This window comes from Nipponia nippon, unplaced genomic scaffold (assembly GCF_047370975.1).
Source record: "Nipponia nippon isolate SJK-2023a ecotype South Korea unplaced genomic scaffold, ASM4737097v1 scaffold_7, whole genome shotgun sequence".
In the NCBI taxonomy this organism is placed as follows: Eukaryota; Metazoa; Chordata; class Aves; order Pelecaniformes; family Threskiornithidae; genus Nipponia; species Nipponia nippon.
In genome coordinates this window covers 27736164-27756737 of record NW_028262391.1, presented here as the reverse complement: position 1 = coordinate 27756737, position 20574 = coordinate 27736164, and the positions used below count along the sequence as shown (strand labels likewise).

The 20574-nt window shown below is 40.8% G+C and overlaps 2 protein-coding genes across 15 annotated transcripts in view; one reads left to right on the top strand and one right to left on the bottom strand.

The window, feature by feature from the left end:
* The window catches only part of PCCB (propionyl-CoA carboxylase subunit beta), a 28442-nt gene extending 22288 nt beyond the window's left edge, over positions 1-6154 (top strand). For 2 of the 3 annotated variants that reach the window (XM_087739770.1, XM_087739771.1), the window contains exons 12-15: positions 3072-3172; positions 4383-4481; positions 4706-4799; positions 5883-6154. In XM_087739770.1, the coding sequence (XP_087595896.1) occupies positions 3072-3172; positions 4383-4481; positions 4706-4799; positions 5883-6004 (416 nt within the window). In that variant the 3' untranslated portion in view covers positions 6005-6154. Of the gene's footprint in view, positions 1-3071; positions 3173-4382; positions 4573-4705; positions 4800-5882 lie in introns of those variants that run through there. The other variant, XR_015700523.1, reaches the window with a different exon arrangement.
* A 2623-nt stretch (positions 6155-8777) lies between these two features.
* STAG1 (STAG1 cohesin complex component) overlaps positions 8778-20574 on the bottom strand; it is a 205442-nt gene continuing 193645 nt past the window's right edge. For 10 of the 12 annotated variants that reach the window (XM_087740483.1, XM_087740482.1, XM_087740486.1 and 7 more), the window contains 5 exons: positions 16729-16900; positions 14006-14116; positions 12941-13055; positions 11143-11223; positions 8778-11047 (listed from right to left, as the gene is read on the bottom strand). In XM_087740483.1, coding sequence (XP_087596609.1) covers positions 11024-11047; positions 11143-11223; positions 12941-13055; positions 14006-14116; positions 16729-16900 — 503 coding nt within the window. In that variant the 3' untranslated portion in view covers positions 8778-11023. The remainder of the gene's footprint in view (positions 11048-11142; positions 11224-12940; positions 13056-14005; positions 14117-16728; positions 16901-20574) is intronic. The other 2 variants (XM_087740488.1, XM_087740489.1) reach the window with 1 other exon arrangement.

Below are 20574 nucleotides of genomic sequence, written 5' to 3'. Positions count from 1 at the left end.
CTGCTCAAAGCAGCGCTAGGAGGGGCAGTTCAGGGCGCCGTGAAGATGCGTTCCAGGAAAATCTGCTCAGCACTGGAGTTACTGAACTAACATAGGCCCGTGTTGCTATCCAAGCTTTGCTGCAGTGAGAGAAACTACCTCATCCACCAGCTTCATCTACTGTACTTTGTGCCCAAATGTGTAAAAGGAGGAAGCTATAGGGGGAAAAAATGTATGTCCCTGGTTGACATTGGTTCAGTTGTACACAAACCCCCTCCCTGTATCTTTGAAAGCTCAGATTCTTTCATGCTCCATGGCATTTTTTTCAGATAAAAATGCCCATGATTTAGAAGCTTTGGATAAATCAGTAAGGAAAGGTCTGAGATTAGACAGCATAGGCTGATAGGCAGTTAATGTTAAAATGACCTATTAGAAAACAGATTGAGAGAGGAATACCACTGTTATGCCGATAAACATGCTACGGCTTTCATACAGTTGGATATAAGGTTAAAACTGTTGTATAAACCAAGGTTTACCTCAAGGCCTCTACAGATACCAAAGCATCAAAATGGCACTAGTCAACATTCCGGTTCTTATTTTAATACAATGTATTTTGTATGTTGTAACAATAAGGCAATAGAGAAGGCGTTAACAGAACCTTCCTCTCCCCTCTCTCCTTTCTCTCCTGCTGTAGACATACCCTCCTTGCCTGAAGTGGACCAAGCAGCAGCTTAGTTCAATTCAGGGGCCACTACAGGAACCAAGATTTGGACAGTTGCTGAGAATTCAAGAACAAAGATATTTCCATATAGGCCATGAAAAGTAGCAACTTAATATTGCATAATAGAATGTTGGTTTAAAAGTAGATAAATGGAAGATAAATAAAAGTAGAGAAAGGTAAAGAGAGGAGATGTCCAAGAGGGCCAATGGCATCCTGGCTTGTATCAGCAACAGTGTGGCCAGCAGGACCAGGGAGGTGATAGTGCCCCTGTACTCGGCACTGGTGAGGCCACACCTCGAGTACTGTGTTCAGTTTTGGGCCCCTCACTACAAGAAGGACATGGAGGTGCTGGAGCGTGTCCAGAGAAGGGCAACAAAGTTGGTGAAGGGTCTGGAGCACAAGTCTTGTGAGGAGCGGCTGAGGGAGCTGGGGTTGTTTAGTCTGGAGAAGAGGAGGCTGAGGGGAGACCTTATTGCTCTCTACAACTACCTGAAAGGAGGCTGTAGCGAGGTGGGGGTTGGTCTCTTCTCCCTAGTAACAAGTGATAGGACGAGAGGAAACGGCTTCAAGCTGTGCCAGGGGAAGTTTAGGTTGGATATTAGGAAAAACTTCTTCACCGAAAGGGTGGTCAAGCACTGGAACAGGCTGCCCAGGGAAGTGGTTGAGTCTCCATCCCTGGAGGTATTTAGAAGACAGGTAGACGTGGTGCTCGAGGACATGGTTTAGTGGTGGACTTGGCAGTGACAGGTTAACGGTTGGACTCGATGATCTTAAGGGTCTTTTTCAACCTTAACGATTCTATGATTCTATGAGATCTGAGGTTTGATAGTGATCCTAAACTGCTGTATCTTAAGGAGTTTGGCAAGATAAGTACATTAGCATTAGAAATTTCAGATCAAGTAATAAATTCTCAGGGTGTTGATCACCTCATTTCCCTGTTCAGTAGAGAAGAAACAATCTGTCACATCGGCTTACAGAGGTGCACGAAACATCTCACAGTGTTAGTGACCCATACACTTTAAATAGCCCCCAATGTAATAGGTGTGCGCAGAGATGACATTTAAGGCATTCATATCCTGTAGCTGGATAAAAACACATATTTAGAACAACTTTGGGACTGAATCTATGGCCAGAAAAGAGTTTGTTAATTGGCCATGGATGACAGTGTAAGTAGTTCAAATAACAGTTGAATTGAGCTCACACTTGAAGCATTTTAAGTGACTGGCTACTCTAGGTGCTTATTAGAAACTAAGGCTGTGATTAGATATAAGGTCTGTGAGTGTTCCCAGCTTCTGGGTCTAGGTTGAGCATCCCAGCTGTGTTCAGACTGCTGCTTGGGATAAGAAGATGTGGCTGGTCTGATTGCTGCTGCTGGGAAGGTTCTGCAGGCTTGGCAAGTCCCACTGGCTGGAGGGAAATACAAGAACCAAAAGTGAAATTGCAGTTGAGAACAGACATTTGTAAGTGTAGGCATAAATTACTAGACACTCAAATTATACTTGAGAGGAAGCATTAAAGTCAAGCTACCAGACTACCAAATAAGTTATTAAAAAAAAAAGTCTCACAAAATAATTTTTACTTAAAATCTTACTTTTTTTTTTTTAAATCCATTAAAAAGATCCCAAAGTACTCTTAAGAGGTTATCTCAGGTGCTGAAAGCAAGAGACAGTAGGTGGATAAACTGCTAGAAAGTAATTGTAGAGTTATATCCAGTGGTCTGAAATTCAGAAGTCCTAGAAATAAAGTGCACGGGATTGCCATTTCCAAGTGCAAGTCAGCTAGGCTTGTGTGTGTTTGGGTCAGAACTCTGTTGAACATCCTATAAAATGGATGGCTTGCATTCGTATCTGCTGCATGTGACCATTCTCCAGAAGCACCTGCTGTGAGAATCCTTATAGAGGAATTCGGGCTCTGCCTTTCAGGACCCATCATCTTGGGCTTGCTTGAAGGAAGACTGGAATAGGTCTTTGGTCTGGTAGCCAAGATGCCTTTCAGTACGGTCTAGAAAAAAAGGGGGTTGGAAGAGTGGTTTTCTGGGGAAGTGAATCTAGGTTGTGTTTTTTCCCTGCTAGTCACATTTGGAGTCTTGAAAATGATGTAACTGTATTTTGTTCCTACGAAGATACCATCTGGTGAGTGTTATGGTTCTGTGACCTTATATACAAATATATGCCGCCTTTGGCGAGAGATTTTTTTTCAGAGTTGCTCAGCATCTTGTGGAGAACACTGCCTGGATATTACCTTCTCCTGGGTATTAACATGGCTCTGGTTGTTAAGTTTGCTGCTGGTAATGGATGATGACAATTGCCAAACTGCATATGGGGTTTTTGTGAGTTCCCTGGAATGAAAAAAACTTGTTTGTCATTTGTAGGTACAGCTCAGGAGTACAGTGGAATCATACGTCATGGTGCAAAACTACTGTTTGCCTTTGCAGAAGCAACTGTGCCTAAAATTACTATCATCACCAGAAAGGTAAGCTGGCACAATTCCATGGTGTTCTTTTAGAGTTCCTGTTTTCACTAGCAGCAATTTTAGTTATGCGAAGCTTCGTCCATCTGTCCCACTTCTGCTTTCTGTCGTTGTCACATCTCCATTTGTCCCATCTGGTAACACCTCTTCATGTCAGGTTACAAGAGGCCATTTCTTCTATTCTCAGACTATTACCTCAGTTCCTTCATTCCTTTTTTCTCTGCGCTCCTGAAATTGCATGTTTCTGCTCTTTGCTTTCTCCCTGGAATGCCTCCCGTCAAGTATTTGTCCCCTGTCTCCCAGCTTGTCTCACTGAGGACATGCCATCTGTCTGCACACAGCAAATCCTTGCGATCTACTTTCTCTATTCTTGCCGCTTCAGTCTCCTTTTCCAAAACCAGTGCTGACTGTATCTTTCTTCTGCTCTGTCTGCAGATTTAATGCTTGCATGGTTTCTCTTCTTCCATATACTTCTTCTGTAGTCTACTACATTTTCCTCCTTTCTCTTTTTCTATCAGGTACTTGACACCATGCTGCCATAAGCTCCGGGGACCTTCTGGGTCCTAAAAGCCTTAGCTTTTTCCTTGCCGGTCTGCCCCTCCTGCTTGTTTTTCTGATAGGCTTTTGACTTATCATGGCAAAAAAGAAAAACGAAAAGAAAAAAGAACGTTCCCTCTTTCTGTCCCTTTGCCTTCTCTGATTCTTCTGAATATTACCATCCTTCCCAAGCTTGCAGCCTTGCTGTAGTTTACAGTAATGCCTTGAAACAGACTCTACTGCAGTTTGCTCTGCAGTTCTGCAGTATCTGTTCATCACTGCTGTCTGGACCACTTCCAGTACCAGAGTGGAGCACTGCGGAGTCCGAGTGCTGCATTCTCTGGCCAGCAAATTCCAGAAGCACGCCGACTGTTTGTTCATGTGCGTGTGCAGGGTGAGGCCTGGTGTTCCAGGTATACGCAGATTCCTCTTTATCTGCCATCAAGAGTGGTCTTAGTTACCAACAGCCCCCTTCCTTGCTCTTTTGTGGTTCTAGTTGAAGAGACATCTAGTCTTAGGAGATTGTTGGAGCAAAATGTAGACCCTCATGCTCTTCTTCAGGTAAAATTTAGCCCCGCTTGCTTGTCTTTGGAATAGTAAAAGCTGCAAGAGGAACGTAGGCTATTGCTGCTGCGAGGTCACTTCACACTAATTAATCCCTTGGGTTTTGTTCCAGGCCTACGGGGGCGCCTATGATGTGATGAGTTCAAAGCATTTAAGAGGAGATGCAAATTATGCCTGGCCTACTGCAGAGGTGGCAGTGATGGGTGCGAAGGTAAATCCAGGCTGACTCTCACACTGGTGTGCAGCAGCCGTCAGCGCCTTTACAGCATCACAGAGGCGGCCTAGCAAGATGACGACAACTGGTATTTTCCTTGCAGCAGCTCCCCTGAATGCACGTTTGTGTACTGTGGTGGAGGGAAGGGGCTGGTAGAGCAGACAGGTTTCCTCTGTACGGGCTGAATTACTGTCACTGACCTGTAGGCTTTACCTTTCTAGGGTGCTGTCCAGATCATCTTCAGAGGAAAAGAGGCAGATGCAGAGGCAGAATATGTGGATAAGTTTGCAAACCCCTTTCCCGCAGCCGTGAGAGGTATGGTTATCTCACACGTTGTGTCCCCTGTTTTGAGTTTGCCATTGCACGTAGATATATTTGTAGCTATTGAATAAACTTTTTGCTAATGAGTAAGTTCTTTAGGCAAGATCCGAGTCAGAAAGGTGATGCTTGACCATAGCTTGTGCATGTGAAGGAAGAACATATCTGGGCACAAAAGACATCTTCAGATGGAAAGAGACTGGTGAGATGTGGGGACTGCACTGGAAAGCATGTTTTCAATTTTGTAGATACTGGAAAGCATCTCAAAACTTAGCCTTTTCCTTAAGAGTACAGGTGCTTTGACAATCTATTTGACAGTCCTAGATACAGTCCAGTGGCCTTAAGAGTCAGAGTCTAGTTCAGTTCAGTGACATTCCCCAGGACTCTTTGGAGTAAATTTTTCCAGTTTTTACTTCCGAATTTTACTTCTAGCTTTGAATCATTAAGTGTGCTCTAGAAGGCAGTTCTGTATCTAGAGTCAGCTCGCTCTGTTTCCAGCCATGCTGGCTTACTCTGTTGATTGGTTTTGTACTTCATTTAAATCCCGTTAATAGTGCCACAGAGCTGGGAAGACTTAGCCAAGCTGTGTTCCACCACAACCACTAAGTAGGGCATTGCTCCCTCTGGATTTGCAGTAGACTATCCAATACTGCTGTTTGAGCCAGAAAAAAACCCAGACTCCTGCACGTGCAAAGTCAAGGGATGTCTCTTCTAATCAACACTTCTGAACCTTTAAATCAGACTAATAGCAGTAGGTGGAAGGAGATGGTATGTCTAAAACTTTGCAGTAACAGGTGCAGTACTCAGTGAGTAAAGCCCCTTCCTTAACATTTTTTGTCTTGCTAACTTTTGCAAAAATTAAAAAAGTAAATATTTCTAATTTTAAAACTATTGACACAGGAATATTTCATTTTCAGGCTATTTTAAATTATTTTCTTAAGTTAATTTGTAACTTTTGAACTGTTTATTCCAAATATTGTTTTGATTTTGCTCATTTACATTACAACCTAGATATGGAAGGCTGAGGGGCAAACACTTCGTGGTTGGTCAGGGTTTTTTTGTTTGTTTGTTTGTTTACAGGGTTTGTTGATGATATCATCCAACCTTCAAGCACCCGCATGCGCATCTGCCATGACCTGGATGTGCTGGCTAGTAAAACACAGTCCAATCCCTGGAAGAAACATGCTAATATCCCACTGTGAGCGTGAGGAGAGGCTTGGCCATGCTGGAAGACATGGCAGTATTCTGAACACAAATACTCTCTGTTGAAGTGGAGGTCTACTTTGCAATGGAAATATTTCTTTTGATTTTGCTAATGACCATCAATAAATCATAGTACATATCTCATTTAATTTGGGGTCTTATCAGTTCATCTCTATAAACCCTTTTTGGTGGGTTAATAATCAACATGACCTGCAATGCCTGCTGCAGGCGAGCTGTTACTAATTGCTTAAGGTCAAATGCTCCCTTGGCTCCTTCATTCTGTAGCCCCTGGAGGTGGCTCGGACAAGCAGAGCTGCCGCGACCTCTCACCACTGAGCAGTCAGACCCCTGTGGAGTTCAAGTCTAGTCCTGGTCCGCCTCTGGAGTCTGACTCTACCTCCTTCACCACAGGCTCGCAGAGAGAAAAATCCTGAGCTTGGATTTCAGCGCACTGCAAGCCAGGCTTTGCCAATCTCAGACTATTCTGTCCTGTTCCTCTGCTAGACTGTCCTGAGTTGCAACTTTTATGTGCTGGCTGCAGCAATTCCAGGTCTCAAGTTGGTATCAATGACCTCCAGGTTGTAGGCACAGGTGGGATAGAGAAGATGGAGCCAGACTCCTCTTGAAGGACAAGAGACAATGCACCCAAATTGGAAAAAGGGCAATTCTGGTGGGACATAAATATTCTCCCTGAGCACAGGGGGCTTTTCTCCCTCAGCAGAGGGTTGAAACAGAGACCTCCAGAGGCCCCTTCCAGCCTGATTTTTTTGCATGATTATTTGCCAGACTTGCAAGGAACCAAGTAGATGTTACTACTGATCAGCCCTGGGCCCTGTGCTTGCTCTGTTCATTAGAAGCTGCATTTTAACTACAGTGTAGTAGTAACTAGAAGGTAGTGAGTAACGGCTACTGCAAACAGCTACCAAGCACGTGAAGTCCTGTAATGACCTGTCTGTTGTAAGTAACCTCAGTAATTAATGGCACTATATTATAAGACAGAGAACTACCCTACCTGCACACGGCAGCTGCTTCTGTTCACTCCCCAAGCACGTGCCTGAAGTGGAAAAAAGATAAGATGGCGACTTTCCAGCTAGCATCTCTTCCCAGACAGGTGCAGCTGGTGCCCTAGTGAGTACAGCCGTGGAGCTTGGAGCCTGTACCTGGAGGGGGGGGGGGGGGGGGGGGGGGGGGGGAGGAAAAAAACCCAACAACAAACAAAAGGCAACAACTAAAAAATCATCTGAAAACACAGTACAGAAGGAGCATTTCAAGTATGAGTCCCAGCTGCATAGATTTTTGTAATAGCTAGAGGCAATGCTGTCTATCCTGGTTGCAAACACATTTAAGCTAGCTGCATGAACATACGTGGTTGTATCTCAGCAGAAACTCTCTCTGAGCAGGTGCCTGTACGTACTGCCCCAGGGAACAGAGCTGGCTGCAACAACGCGGGAAGGTAAACTGAAATGTTATTCTGTTGGGGGTCATTGCCATGAAGTGAGTTCTTAGTTAATTGTGAGAAAAGGTGTAATCAGAGTTTGTAAGGACCAAGAGGATTTGTCAAAGATAATGAGTAGCTGAGAGAGTGGCTGGTGGCTGTCCCAAGTTTAGAGGCAAAAGCTGTGTTAAGTGAAGCAATATGCACATAGTTTCTTCAGCCTGCCCAGAGTCAGGAGACACTAAATGAGAAACCCAGTCCTTATTGTCACAAAGAAAAAAAGTACAACCTTTCTTAATTGTTTCCTAACCTCATTAGTTCTATAGACTTCATCCTCTCTTCTATCCCTTGCCAGCACAAGAATTTGACTTATAGCCTCTCGATTTCCAAGCAGTCAGTTGCTCTACCAGCACAAGGCTTTGGAAGCACACTGGAAAGCTGCTCTGGCCACACTACTCATGACTCTCTTGAATTCCAGTCACCTGCAGAAACGATAGATATAAAATAAAATCCTTTCAACAGAGAGCAGCCCTTGAACTTGGATGACAAGTTACTTACTGCGTTCCACAGTGCGTCAGGAGTTGAGCATAACTTAGAAGTAGCTGGAGATTCAGCGTTCGGGCTGTGTCTCGGGAGTAGTCCTAGAGTGCAGTTCAGACCTTGAATCCTATCCCTGTTCCTCACCTGCTGCATCTTGCTACGTTTTCTGACTCGGATGATTTTTCTTTAGGAAGCGAGCCAGATGATAAGTAAGCCAATTTTCTTTAGCGCTACAGAGATGAAATCATTCATGGGATGGACAAAAATAGCACCTTTCTCTCTGAGACATGGGAATAACAGGAGGACATTTAGTTTCAGGAATCTGTAAAACTTCATTTAGCCCATCTGGCTGTTAGACCTTCCAAGCCTTTACCACGTCCATTTCTTCCCACGTGGTCCAGTTCACTTCAGACGTACAGGACAGGAGAGTGAAATTTTTCTCAAAATTTGTGACAATTCAAACAATTATAAGTTTTAACAATGCAACTCTCCCAACTTGTGTGATGACTTACCAGATTTACAGCAATCTCACAATACCCCCCCCCCCCCCCGATCAACCAAAACCCCAAAATACACCACAGTGGAGGGGAAGAAAAAAAAAAAAAGACCAGACAGGGTTTTCTTTTGCTCTGAGGCTGAATGGGTAAGGTACCTGTATGGAATATGGTTGTGAAGCCTGGACTACGTGCAAACTACCTTTCAGTATTTCCTTTGGCTACTAATAAATGGGATGACAAGATGTGATGGTCCAAACGAGCATTTAAAAGAAAGTTATAGTGAAGAGGGTGCTCATCATACTCATGATTTTGAATAGTTTATTAAATGAAAGGTGAAGCATCAGTTTTAAATTGTACAAAAGGAAAAAAAAACCTCATATTGTAAATGTACAATTTACAGAATTACTAGCAAAACCAATCAAGGAGACACTCATAATACAAAAACCTATTGACTGCAAACTGAACTGGAAACCCATTGCAGGTACCGTGATAATAAATGTTTGTTATACAGTATTCTACAATGTTAAATTAGGAATCAGTTTTCCACACAGAGGACTGTGAAGCACAAGGTTCGTCTGAGACTATGACTCAAACCAGGCAGCATTTATTATGCTACTATGCTCACAGAATTATTGTGATGACAGTTTAATGCAGCCATTCCTGCCCACCCCTATTACATTTGAGGTGGACAGAAGAGGAAGGGAGGTAACGTTATTTTATAAAGTTCCAGCTACTTCTCAGGTTTTATACGTTACCCTACTGACATCTAAGGAATGGCTGAATTACCTAGTCAAACATTTTTGGCAACCATGTCTGAGAACTGCACGTGTTGTAAGAAACAAACCTCAGCTGAGTGAAACGCTGGTTTGTTTTTAAAACTAGATTCTTTTCCCTCCCAGCAAGTAAGCACTGGGCATTAATGTTGTTTTGTTTTTCAATAAGCTCGTAACAGAAAAAAGCTCCATGATTATTTTGCAGTTGCTAAAAAAAGCACCTCTAAAACTGCTGTGCTCCAAGTGGGTCAATCTGCTTTGTATCTCAAATGCTAATATTAGAATGCAGAAAGGAAGATTAACGTTTTGGGGCTGATTCTTAGAGATACTAGAGTCAGTGCAAGTTGTGGATGGCCAGCACCTCTGATATCAGGCCAGTTTTAACTAAGTAGCAGCTACTAGGCAGAGTCATAAAATCGAAGTATAATGAAATTCCAAATTATTGAAGACATCGAAAAATCTCTTATTACAATGAATTAGCTGAGAATGTTTTGGGTTTTTTTGGTTTTTTTTTGATGTTTTTAACTTTTTTGAAAAATCATAATTTTTTTCCAAAGAATTACTCTTAATATGCACAGTTAACACTGAAAATGTAGCTGTATTCCATTGTAAGCTTAAGAACTTCACCATCTAAGCACAAATTTCTATGCAGCACATACAGTACTTCTAACTGGCAAAATTAATTTACAAAAATAGCGCAAAAGGGTATTTACGGCATGGAAAGTAGACTTTTTTATGGTACAGTTAAAATTGCTTTTAGTATGCTAAAGTGATTCCTTTCCCCCACCCTTGAATTATTTTTTTTAATAGGAAGGTTGCTGTTTATGTACCTTGGGTTGGCAGGGCTTGAAGTAGGTAGTAAAAACAGCAAAGTGATTACTTGAGAACCATTTGTGTGTTTTACTGAGAATACTTTATTTGCTGGTATAAGTTGCTAAAAATGCACAGAGCAAGTACCAATAGAAAATTTACTGTTTTTGTGTCCCCATGTGCTATATAAAATGAATGTTACACAGCATCTGTTGGAAAAGTGGCTTCATGGACATCTCTTACTTTATGTCCCATTATAAATAAAAATAAATCTTCTCAAGAGTATAAAATCTGGGTTTATCATATCAGAATCTGAAATTTTTTGGCAGAGATGCACGTCATTAGAATTCTAACCTCTTCTATAACAGTGTTCTTCTCAATGCCTATGAGAGGATATAAGCGTACCATAATGTTAATCAAATCCAGTGTGTTCAAAAACACTTTTCTGTAGCCAGAATGACCTGCTTATAGCATCATTGCTAGTCAATGGCTGATAGGCATAGGTTTAATAAAAATGGCTAGCTTTTAAAACATAAAAAGGCAAATGTTAAAACTGTTTTAAATTGTACAGCAGAAAAATAAAGTTAAAAAGTTCTGTTTTCACTCAATGTTGTTTTCAGAAAACATATGTAGAACAGTGTTTATTTTGACAGCTGTCTTAACAATTTAAAACTTCCTCCTCATCCAGAAAAAAAAAATCTGTATTAGGACAGTCAAGAACAGGGATACAAATGATTTTTTAGGTCAGCCCTTCTGAGGTGACTGGATTGGCCAACATTCCTTTGTGTCATTAAGAAGTTCCTCTTCTTTCTGTCACTACAAAAAGGGATTGACCTCAATCATTTGGTTAAAAATCAAACCGTATCACATCAAAAATGTGGTTTTCATACAAGCTATCACAGTATATAGGCCTCTAGCTCTAAACAATAGAGTTCCAAATTTGTAAAATGTCTTCACCAGACTTCAGAACATAGGCATTCCAAATCCCTAGAAAAATGATTTGAAAGACAGTAGTTAATTAGGTGTAATGATAATCAAAAAGAACCTCAGGTAAACAGCAAACAATACTAGTAAAGCCTTACTGAATCATCCTCAATGATAGCTGCGGAGTCAAAGAAGTCTGGCCTCAGTTCAGCCCGTTCTCGCCGGTTTCTTGAAGGTGGCTAAAAAGAGGAGTCAGCCATTTTAGAACATCGCATCAGTTACCCGGGTATAAAGGATTCATGTGGCTCTAGAGCTGATGGCTGTTAACATGGTTACCTGTTCCTTTACAAAGCAGCTTTGCATGGATTTTCATAAAAGCTCTGATACAAATGTAGGCCCTGACATAGGAGAGTACTTCTTAAATTCACATTTTATTTAAGGAACGGGGTAAAAACTGATGGATTCTAAAGTAATTTTAAGTCTGTGCTCATAGCTAAGGACTTGCTTAAGGCTCTTGCTGACTTAACGATGTTCTTGCATTAGGACTGTAGGCCAGACTGCATAAAAACCTGTCTTTTAACTGTCCTTATGCTTTTCAGTTTATGGTGAAACTTCAGCTCTGACATGGTCAAAAAATGGATTTAGGAAAAAAAAGGTACTTAAGATTTCATAATGTTTTTGAGGATTAAACCCTAGGAACATAAGAGTAAATGTGAGCTTCACTGGCTTGATCAATTCCTTCATTTCCTTGCCTTGGATTACCAATAAGAGAGAGATTTTACTTACTTGATAATCATTTGAATGCCAGTAATAACCTCAGTATTCAGCAGCAGCAACTGAATTATTGCCTAAATTTTCTTTCCAAGACATTATAGCCCAGTCCTACAGTAACCTATGCCTTATTGTTTGGATATGAAAGGAGAAATAGGAAAGCATAAAAATGGTGAAGTGTATAATGCAAGCTGATCCTTTTTCCCATTTTACAAGGAAAGTATTCATTCCGAATGGAGAGGCTAGTAAGGTTATAACCTTTACAAAGGAAATCCTGCCTGGAGTCAGTACATTACCACGAAAGGACCTGAGGTTGCCATCTGATGATACGACCTGTTTGGGAGCAATTCCAGTGTAAGGTATTGCCTCACGCCCACCCACTACTGCCTGCTCTCCCTTCTGCTGTGCCAGCACAACTCTGTATGGCTGTAAACTAACCAGACCTATCCCCGCTGCCTCCCAGAAACCAAACAAACCGGGAAACAGAAAAAGAGAAACAACTTGGCTGTATCGGTTTGACCGTTCTGTGGCTGCATAAAGAGCCGTGTCAGCAAAAGAGTGAGTGATGGCTGTGACAATAGCATAGGGAAGGCAACAACACCTAGAATACCTTTAGATGATACTGTTTCTGAACTCATGATAATGCCAACTAACAACTGGAATCAAACATTGTTACTGGATTTTAGGGAGTCCATTTGTACTTCCTGAGGCCGAGCAGGCAGCTTTGTGTAACATTCAATCAGATGGGGTGAGCTGGTCTCACCTCCATCCCCCACCAGCACTCCTCCTGCCCTTGGCTGACTGCATGGTGAGTCAGATCAGCTACTTTAGCGCTCATCTAAGAGGGCTGCACTGCTACACCTGATATGCTATAAATCATAACCTGATTCTCACAGGTTGACAAGTCCCAGGTGCACGACAGTACTTCAGGCAGTTGCTAAGGCCCAAGTCCAGAATACTAGAGAGGAAGAGTGCTAAACAATGCTCCTTGTCTTTCTATGAAAAAAATCAATTGGGTCCAAGTCTGCAGCTGTAGGTTCTAGGGCGTATTCAGATCATTTCCGCTCTTTAATGTTCAGACAACAGGAAATCAGGCTCAAAATTTTGGAAATTTTTGTGTTTTTAAAATTCCTCTTAAATTATCTTTCATCCATTTAAAATTTGCTATTAATAAGATTTACTGACCAGATCAATGACCATTGTGTCCTCAAATTCTTCGTTCATATCCTCTAGCTGACCTCGTGAGGACATCATTACATCTTCAAAAATGGGCTCAGCGTCATCTTCCATTAGACCTCGTCTGATTAAATAAAGTGAAAGAAAAAGTCATTTCCAGGCATTTAAATTTCCCAACCATGATCTTTGACATTAAAAAGAATGCACAAATTCTATCCCTTAATGCCTTCACATAAAAGCTTCTGCTGAGAATAAAGCCAGCATGCTTTCTGTAATGTTAACTGGAAAAAAATCATACATAAAAACAAACCTAGCACTTGCAGAGGCTAAAGCAGGAAGTCCCGTGTAATATCATTATAAATAGTAATTAAATTTGTCCCTAACAAGAAAAGGGCAATAACCTCAGTGTGTTTGCTTGCCCTTCTCCTAAAAAGAGTTACACTGTTTGCCAGGATCACTGGTAAATCCCTGGGAATCCAGCAGTGAATCCAAGACCAGTTTCTAACACTGTAAGGACTTGGTCTCGGTAAAGGCTCTGGCCCCCATCCTGAAAGATGAGCTGAAAGACTTGGCTGGATCGGCACCAGAGCACATAGCACCTTGTACAACAGAATGCTTTGGCGTTCGCCCACGTGTGTTCCCTCCATTAGCTGCTCAGTGGGACGCCTTGGCAAAAGATGATGTGGATGAAAGAAGCATAAACAGGTTCACAGGAAGACTGGACAATAAATTGGAAGAGTTCATGGGGAATTACTTAACAGACAAGTCATGGAAACCCCCTGAAATGGAAACAGTTGAAGGCTGGGAGAGAATAATGGGGAATTACGCCATGTCTGTCTGCCCTGTTCACTAGGCACCCGCTTATGGCCACAACTAGAGGCAGAGCGCTGGGCTAGAGGGCCACATGGCCCGGTGTCCATTCCAACATTACAAAGCTGTTACTCTGCCTTCATTAACAAGAGTTAAAATGTCACAGAAATTACTGGCAACAACCCAGAAAAGGTAACATGTAAAATGTGGCATTGTCATCTAAAATGGTTCTGATCTGGAGATGAGGATGCTCTGAACACTTACACTGCATGCCTTACACCAGTTCTCCCTTTCATGTAGTTCATTCCTGTCCTGTCCTTTCGATTTAAATCTTCTAGCTTCTGTTGGCCCAACCAAGATATCTGCATCTGGGGACTAACAAACACAAAGCAGCATTATGACTGAGAACACTAACAATTTTGAGTTGGCTATTTTTAGACAATATCTATCTCCTCAAGTTTTGTGTCTGGCCATACTTCAGATTAAGATATTTAAATCACATCCATCATTGTACACGTCTTCTGGATTCCCTTCCACAACTTGTCTCCTCTCACTGTATGTGCACAAAAAAAATCCATTAATTGTTGTAATAAAAACAGCTACATAAAATGCTACATTACTCATTCATTAGTGTGACATGCACCTGAAGTGGGAGCTCTTCTAAAATTAATTTTATTAAATCCTACTTCACTGTCTCAGATCAGGCAAAATATGAGCAAGAATTAATAACTGACACACATTTTAAAACAAAAATGTCACACAACATGAAAAACAAATTGCTTTTAAAGATATACCCTGATCAACTTAAGCATCCAGTAACTTATCTGCATGTAAGTACCTTAAAGGCTGTAGTTTTAATACCATCTAAATCCAGTAGTAGACAGCAATGCATTTGATATGATTTGTGTATTGCAGCACAAGGAAACAGTAGTAACCTAAGTGCAGCTCTTCAAGAGCAACACCAGGTTTTATTTTATTATGCAGTCTCATACTCTAAAAAGATTGACTTAATAAACTGGGATAACCCATGTGAAAACAACCTAGGACAAAATATTCTTCTGGACATTATTAGCCCCATTAGTCCAGCAACTGACTGCTCTGTATTTATTTTACATTTTGGCTCTCCTAAGCTGACCTGTAGGAAACGCGTGGGGCAGCTAACTCCAGGCTGAAAGGAAAGGATTCTCCACTGTCAGTTCACACTGTGAACTTCTCGCAGCATTCATCTGAGAGAGGAGAAACGAAGGTTCGAGCCCTGGGTGAAGAGCCTGGTTCAACTTCCCCCCCCAGAGAAGGGGAAGGTTCTCCCACAGCTTAAGGCAGTGCCTGCCATCTGGCTCAGGAGTAAAACGCAGTGACTGGAAGCTGTCCCACTTTCCATAACTAATTAAATGTTCGCAGAGAGAGATTTAGCTTAGTTGTAGGCGAGATCAAAGAGGGTCAGGAAGAAAGTTCTGCTTCAGCAATTCTCTTTGTTTTGTTTTTACTGCAGAGTAGAAAAATTTTAAGGAGAAATTGAGAGCCACAACATCTTCCTTATAATCTAGAAGTTATGGCAATATCTGGGGAGGCAGGAGATTGGGAGGCAAATCCTTGACCTCAGAAAGGCAAGTAAGAGACATCAACCCAAACCTCGCATACCGTGGGATTAAGGTGAAAAGACACTCTGGGACTGACTTGCAGTGGGAACCGGCCCAGCCAGCCTGCCACCTTATCTCACACTGTCTTACGGTGATGTTACATGGTTAATATGGGGAAAGAAAGTTGGCTGAACTAATTTATGGAAATGCCAAACATTAGGTGCTTCAAAAATTAATAGTTATTTGTAGCCAGCTGAGCTGCAAGTATCTCTTGTGGTGGGCACTGATGAATGGATCACATCAAGGTTTAATCTGTTGCAATGCTGATGCCTGTGCATGTTACACACACAAGCAAGGGAGAAGAGCAGGTGATGCTTTCAAAAGAGAACACTTCTTTAGAAGTCACTCAGATTTTTTGAGAACCTGTCGTCACAAATTGGCAAACTTTAATAGCTTATATGTACAACATGGTGGTATACATATACCCTTGTCATTTGAGACTGGAGAACATTTTACCTTCCCCAGGCAAAATGACCATTATTAATTATTTCTACTTAGAAAATACTATGATTGAAGAATGCAGGATGAAGAAGAAAAGGTTAGGATCGAACAGGGTGAGTGCATATCAAAAAAACCACGATGGACAAAAGCTGGAGGAAAACCAAGAGGCATAATCTGGCTATTTTATACTATACTACATTAGTAGAAACCTGATTCATCTGGTCAGCATATTATGACTTTTTGATACAGATAAATCAGATCAGTAAATCTGGCTGTAACAGTTATAAAACAGTCTCTGAACCAGATATGATTTTGTATCTTCAGATTAATAGAAATATCACATAATTGCATTCTACTGACAAATAATAACCAATATTTTTCCCCTCTAAATGGATGTGATAAAATGGGAGTTTAGTGACAAAAAGTATATATAATTTAGGGCAAAATAAAATTGCCTGCAGGCAATTATCCCAGAAACAGGAATTACTAGCTCAGCAGCTAGACTTGCACTGAAGAGTTAATTTACAAGAAATCAGTTAGGATGTCTGGAGAACCTTAACTGTACTATAACATAGGGCAGAGGGAAAGAAAAGAGAACATCTAACAGATCTTTAGAGAAACAGTTCAATCCAGCCTGGGGCCACAAACACTAGGAAGATTTAACCATAATCGCATGGTTATGCTATGAGATAATTTTAACATAAGGAATTTCTACCATGATTCCATTACAACATATTTTTCCTGGGAACTGAAAATAATGGAAGTATTGCTGAGCTATAGCCAAGACATTTCCAGTTGGTTTTGCAAACAAATGCTGCAGTTATGGAGGCACAGACTATCTGTATAAATAATATGCAACTCTGTTGTCTGGCTCACTGTATTTGAAACTGAAATTCCAACACTTACTTGTGTAAAAAATCTTGTTCAGATCCCTGCTCTGACTCGTGCTCCTGGATCTGCTCTCCCATTTGTCTAGTGTTCTCTCTCAAGACAGTTGAGGTGAGCTGTGGTGCTTGCAGTGTCCCTGGAGTATGTATGTTTTCATTCCTGTTCAGCCATGAGCCTTCTAGGCTCTCATCTAGAAAAAGAACATTTAAAATTACTGACACAGTTCTGATAATATGCAGTGCAGTATTATTGCCTTCAGGTCCGTTCAGCCAACTCGCTGAACGAATACCTTGCGTTAGTAACGAGAGCCTTCCATCTACTGACACACTTCGATATAGTTACTTTTAGTTGCAGCACCTTCTCCAAATTTGATTTTCAACAGTTCAGTGTCTTTTAAAACAAGTGTGCCTTTAAGAAATCAACTGGATAAATACTCAAAATGATAAAATTTTCAGCTCTAATTTTATTTTGTGTTCTTTTAAGGAAGGATTACTACCAGCTATTCTCAGCAATAACAACAATTTAAAGTAGAAATATTTAACAAACAAACAAACAAACACCCCACTGTAGACAAATATTGTATTGCAGCACTACCTAAATTGTCATGTCTTGCACACACGTAAAAAAAATAATTCCCAATTATTGAGTTTACAATCTAAATATAAGACTGTTTATCTCATATGCATACAGCAACCAAGATATAGTTGAACAGTAAGATGAGAGTGGAGGATAAAACCCCAAATCTGGTCAGCATAGATCTTCAGAAACTTCAGTAAGAACCATTTCAGTGGAGTACAGAGGGGACATTTTAAATAAGAGAAGTGGTCTGGCTGGTGTGAACACTAAATAGTGATTTCAGACAGTGTATTTAGAGTTCAGAGCAGATAGGAGGAATGGAGATGGGAAGGTGATTGAAGGTATAAGCGGGATGCTGTGCTCATATTGTGAAGGGAGCAAACCAGAGAGGAAGGACGAGGGGGGACTTGAGGAGACTGTGATAGAGCAGACAAGTGCGTAGGCAAGAGATATGTAGAAAGAAGATTTAAGTTGCTGGAGCAAGTGAAAGACAGGGGAGATGACAAGAAAGAAGAAGACAAGATCACAGATTTACTAACAGGAAGACGTGTGGTGAGAAAGTAAGATGGGAATCTCAATGGATCTTTTAATTTTTCCTACGTTTTATTACCCTTTGGACATAAACGTTGTCTAAAAACTTGCCTATTTATTCTCGAATTTACCTTTGAACCTTTTATAATGTTAGAGATTTTTTTTCTAAATCCTATCCATGTTTGATTTCCTTAAGGCATTATGAAGAAATGCCACAGAGCAGATTTACTTTCAGTAGCAACAGGCAATGTTCTCCAACCCGGACAGTCTGCTGAACCCAATATACACTGGATTTAGGTGAGAAAGGAACCACAGGGGACTAGTTATGGTTCTTTGATGCAAGGATATGCAGTGACCCTGCCCTTATTTTAGTTTCTTTAGAGAGGAATTTAAAGAAAAAAAAAATCTTAGCAGGATTTAAATAGAGGCCCACATTTGTAACTTTATTGCCAGATTAAGATTAAAGCTAGGACGCTGCAAGAGTTATAAAAATATGTAAAGATGAAAACCCAACAAAGACCTGTGTACATACTACATATAGACCATCAGTTAATTTGTAGGCTGTTAACTTTAACCAGCTGCTTGTTAAGGCTGGTTCTTCATAGCTCAAGTTATACAGACAAGTGAACAGTAAGTACTTATTTCTGAGGATTAAATCTCTGATTATTTCATGAGCTCATTATTGGTACATACAAAATAAGACAGAAATCTATGTCTTCCTGTGAAAAATACAGACAATCTGGCTCCAAGTTTTCTGGGCCTTCCTTTTTCCAATATTCAAAAGGAAGTATACTTAGGGCATAACACAATCAGTAATGCCTACTGCACATCAAGAAGCATCCGAAAATTAAGTATGTGGTGTCCTTCCAACTGTTTATATTATTGTGAGGCTTTTTTTAACATATGATATCAAATGTCCTGTATCAATACATGTCTAAACCAAGACTTCTGGTGCTTGCATTGCATATCCTTCTATGTATGGAAAGACCATAGAGCTTGTGTTGCTGCTGTCAGTAGAAAGCACTTGCTGGTAACTTTTCAGTTCTATCATCTACCAAGCAGTCAAATTCTACAATAAAGGCATCTATCAAGGAAAAGACAGTTATACAGTTACGGGCTAAAACAAACAACAATGAGCTATACATCCTTCCTGGACCCATATACTGAGGTTGTATAGCAAAGCTTTCATAAGTAATGAAGGTCTACATAGTGATCTATGAATTTAAGGTCTATTAGGTTTCACACTGAAGAAAGGAGAGTGGAATCACTTGCTAACCAGTGTTCAAAATGTGATGTCCTTGAATGTTATACTGTGACTCAGAGATGTATTTGCAGTATTCAAAGGACGTGCCCAAACCCCACCCACAAGAGTACCTCATGTGAGGCAGTGTTCATCAGTTCTTTTTCTGGCCACAGATTACTAAGAGGGGAATTTCGGGTTACTGTAGTGAACAGTGACATTAGACCACTCTGCCTAAGGTAAGATAAATTCTGGGTTTCTGCTGATGACACGGTGTTGGTAGAATGTGAACAGACCCTCATATCCTCTGTAGATGTCTGAATCCTGTCAGACCCGTAGTCTGTATTACAGCTAGAGGATCTCCTGGTGGAAAGTGCTGTACATTCAGATCTTTCAGGAACTGAACAAATAGCCTACATAATTTTTAAGTCAGTGATGTTTATGGAAAATTCAAAACCACAGCTGTTGCAAAGAAAGGGGATATTCAAATGTAAAGTGTTGCAGGTCAATTCTCCCTTCTGCTGATCATTGAAAGAGGAGGACATGAAAAAGCATGAGGCAAACTGCCATAAACACTACGTTATAAGATTGAGACTTGCGTTACAGAGGCAAAAGGAAAGAAAAAAACCTCAGCAGTTGAATTCTGTGAAAAACATGGCATCCTGAAGGAAGCAAAATAGTGTTTGAAGAAAGGAAGCAGTATTTTATCTACCTAAACTCTGGCTGTAAGAAACTGAAGGACTTGGTGCACGTACCGCTCAACATAAGCTGTAGTGGAGAATGGACCTGATTGTAGATGTGCATATGGACAAACTTTTCAAGAATATTTTGGGAAATTGCTGTATATTCAGCCATTAGATTCCTCACTGAGGAGTTACTATCATAGATATTGACCTTGGAAAAATTATTGAAGTCTAAAGATCACACTTACACCTACTCTGGAGTGAAAAAGTAAATTTATATTCGCCAAAGTACACACTATATCACACCGATTAACCAAGAACAGATGCAATCTTTGAAGAAATTGGCTATCATAGCCAAATTCCTGATAAACATGCCTGAAGTCACAGAAAGAGTAAATACAGACACTGGATGTCAATACTGTTTTAAATAAAAGAAGGTGTCTTTTTAGTGTTCTCCAGTGGTCCTGCAAAAATACAGATCTATATCAGAATTTCTGCCTTGGGTTTGCTCTAACACCCTGTTAATTAACAACGGCTCCAGACTGAAGCATAGGCAGAAAACCAGAAGTCCATGACCGAGAAAGGTGTAGAGCAGATAACTCCACAACCTCCTGTTTCCAACTTCAATAATGGCTTTTAATAGTTCTGAATCTGCAAATCCCAGTGAAGACGGACAAGAACAGGCACTCACAATGGTATTTCTCATAAAGAAGTGTTCAAGCTTGATAGGAATTTGCAGAACAGATGTCTTGTTTTTATTACATACAGAATATATCATATATTTCAGCATTAATTGATAAACCCTAAGGGCTCTTAGGAGCTGTAAGGCCTGAA